The 3,604-nt window shown below is 36.3% G+C and overlaps 1 protein-coding gene across 1 annotated transcript in view; it reads left to right on the top strand.

Moving 5' to 3' along the window:
• Positions 1-3,604, top strand: part of LOC125029543 (thioredoxin domain-containing protein 9-like) — a 5,371-nt gene extending 1,767 nt beyond the window's left edge. The window contains exons 2-4 of the mRNA XM_047619496.1: positions 2,209-2,398; positions 2,770-2,971; positions 3,110-3,604. Coding sequence (XP_047475452.1) covers positions 2,213-2,398; positions 2,770-2,971; positions 3,110-3,387 — 666 coding nt within the window. The 5' untranslated portion in view covers positions 2,209-2,212 and the 3' untranslated portion in view covers positions 3,388-3,604. The remainder of the gene's footprint in view (positions 1-2,208; positions 2,399-2,769; positions 2,972-3,109) is intronic.

Consider the following 3,604-nt stretch of genomic DNA (forward strand, 5'->3'; position numbering starts at 1 on the left):
ACAACTTTCATATTACCAACTTGAAAAATAAATACCATAGATGAAAAGTGCCTTAAATTTTGTTGTTCTGTACATTACAGCCCATGTTTACCTTGTACTATATGGCTGTATGAATCATAAACAATACCCTCACTTATAATTCAAGAAATAGCACAACTTTCAGTATTTATAGTATAGATTTCACTCACCAGAGACCAAATCCTCAACTCCATGTCACAAAATTTATTCAACATTCTAAGATGCCATATACTATATGCCTGTGTGAAACTGAAACTATACCCTCATCTAGAATAACAAAAATATCAAAGCTTGAAACAAATATTTCAAATTTTCTAAGCTTACAAACATCAGGATTAGTTCCTGATGTTTGTATGCAGTCCAATAAAGGACATTTGGTATAGTAATATAGTCAATATGAATTTAACCTAATGCTGATAAGGGTGTCACATAGCATACTAGACCACATACTGGGCACTGCTTGCAGGCAACCACTTAAGGGAAAATTTAGAAGTACAGGAAATCTAATTTTCTCACCCTCAATAATTTTGGGAGCAGCTTATACAATTTTTCAGAATGAAACTAAAAAGTGATTTTAATCCTTCTTTTTAGGGGCTGAAATAATGGCCAAACAAGTAAGCTATTTAGTGCATACAACTTTAGAGTGGGCTTGACACACATGGCATGGGTGTACTTGCCACTTAGAAACAAGGCCGGTCATGACGTAGCATGTACCGTCAGAAGAAAAACTATCATTACCATTACCTGTGATCAATGAGGAACTGAACACTTGGGTCTAAAGTGCAGTTAAGATTTTCTTATTTAATTATTAGTGTCATACTTTCTGGTAGAGCATGCGAGGAGGTGGGTCCACAGTGTGGGCTGCGTTTGACAGTTACCCAATTCGTTACCTTGACCAAAGACCTTGACCCTGAGGATGAAAGAATACGTATAAATTAGGATTTTAAGAGTTATAACATTGACAAATGAGTAGCAAAAAGATCCTGAACTCTTCTTCAAATATTTAATTAGCCACAGGGATTTTTGTGACAAATGTGTGAAATATAAACATACCTGAACACTATGCTGAGGCCAACAGACACACTAACCTTCTCCTCCTGGCTGTGCTTCAGTACTTTCTTCTAGACTGTTAAAGGTAAAGTTGTAGGAGTCCAGTGGATTAAAGTGCAAAAAACAAAGGGATTCAGGAGTAGGGCCGCTGATAACCCAGGATAGAGGTCAAGGATTGGACCCCGTAATGGGTAACAGGTAGCTTAATTCCCCAGGGTAGGGGTTATGGGGGCAGAACCTTCAATAAGTAAAGGTCCTAGAACAGGTATTATATGGTAGTATAATGGCAATATACCATAATATGGAACTGCAGTCATACTACTATATTTTTTTAAAAGTTGAGAGTACAGTAGATTTACTCTGTAATATTTCTGTTATACATTAACCCATAAATTAATCTTATTCACCAGCCCTATTTGCCATGATCATGGCAGGCCTGGCAAAAATATGTAGAATATTTCCCAGAAACTTTTTCTTTATGAATGGAATGTATGTGGTGTTTGATAATGTCTGTTACTGGTACTGTTTGACAAATTTCCTTCAGCCACACCCATACCCTTACTTCCCTAGTAGGCCCTCATCTCCCTCAGCCAATCACAGAGTTGTATGGCATATTTCATCCACCCAAGCACTAGATCTTTTCCTCGTCCCCCATTCCTCATCAACACACCTTGCTGAAACATACTAGTAGGTCAAGTTATGCAAACTTTGTAAATTTTCTGGAGTCCAAAATAGATCTGGTCATCACCTTTAAGCAATTTCATTGATTAGTAGAGAGATTTGATTAGAAGTATCATAGCTCAATGGTAGAGCACTGGCTTTGCAATTGCAGGGTCCTTGGTTTGCACCATGTAACCCCCTTTCAGTTGACTTAACTGTAAGTACTAACGTGCTGATGCCAGCTTGTTGGGGTCGAGAGTTGTGGTGGAAAGGAACTGACCATTCTACTGTATCATCGTGTGGCTTAGTAAGCATGTTCCTCCATGAACATGTTCCCTATATTGACTTTGACTTTGAGATTTAAATATTTTGCTAAAAAAAATCATGTTTACTTGAAAGATACTTTTTATAACATTATATGCTGTTTAACTTGTACAGTGAAGTGTTTATGGTAGATCTGAGATTAAACTTTTTCCCCAGAATCATGGCAAATTCAAGTGCAGCTGTGGAGCAGCAGTTGGTTGCTGCCACACAGATCATAGAAAGACAGTTGGATGCTGAGATTGAAAGATTGGACAATCTTGATGCTGAAGATTTGGATTCCATCAGAAGAGACAGGCTAGCTGCCATGAAAAAGAGGCAACAGAAGAAACAAGATTGGATAGCAAATGTAAGATGTATAGTTTTTTTTATTGAATTCACTTGTTTATAATGCTCTGTCATGAATGTTTAGTGAATTTTCATAGCTTTAATACTGAGATTAGGAATAAGCAGGATGCTTATTACTGTTTTAGCTGAATAAATAATTGGTAATATTTGCTTATATTAGTATCATATTATACCTAAGTAAGGTGCACTTTGTCATTGTCACAAATGCAGAAAAGACTTATTTTAGTATGAATGTCTTATAATCTTGCTTATATATGTAATGCTGACAAAGTTGCAAATTGCAATTTCACTATGCTTTAGTAAGTTACTTATCTTCTTGTAAACCATTCCTGTACTCATCAGTTGCATATAAGGATTTTCATTGTTTCTCAGGGTCATGGAGAATATACTGAAATTACAGATGAAAAGGAATTCTTTGAAACTACCAAGAAATCAGAGAACGTTGTTTGTCATTTCTACCGGGACCAGTTTTTGCGATGCAAAATTGTTGACAAACATTTGAATATCCTTGCAAAAAAACATATAGAGACCAAGTTCTGCAAGTTAAATGTTGAAAAAGCTCCATTCCTAACTGGTAATTATGATTTTGTGTTTGTAAATATCTATTATTAGGTTTTGTTTTCCTCATTTGTTTTTGCAGTGTTTAATATTTTCATAGCAAAATCATTGCATAAAAGAATTCAAGAAAAACATTGTTTTTAATCATTTACAGAGAGACTTAAGATTCGTGTCCTGCCTACCTTATGCTTGGTGAAGGACGGCAAGACAAAGGACTATGTTGTGGGATTCACCGACTTAGGCAACAAAGATGAATTCACAACTGAGGTGATGGAATGGAGGATTGCACGTGCTGATGTCATAGAATACAGCGGTGACCTCATGACCTTCCCCGGTACTGGACCCAGTGGCGGCCAGCGTATGAATGTGCAAAAGAAGACCATCCGAGGAGGCAGAAGAGACGACAGTGATGACAGTGATGATTCAGATTGATGAAATTGAATAAGAGATGCAATTAGAATAAATGCGACTTTAGTAAAGTTCATGGAAATTAAAAGTGCATGGTCTAATACAGAAGGTTATTAATTTTAATCATAACTTTAAACTTATTTTTGTGCTTCAGCTTCTCATATAATTCCTAAGGTTTCAGAAGGACTGGATATTCTGTATTCCACACACAAAATGCATTTAGTAAAGAAAGTGCAGTGTC

This window comes from Penaeus chinensis, chromosome 10, assembly GCF_019202785.1.
Source record: "Penaeus chinensis breed Huanghai No. 1 chromosome 10, ASM1920278v2, whole genome shotgun sequence".
NCBI lineage: Eukaryota > Metazoa > Arthropoda > Malacostraca > Decapoda > Penaeidae > Penaeus > Penaeus chinensis.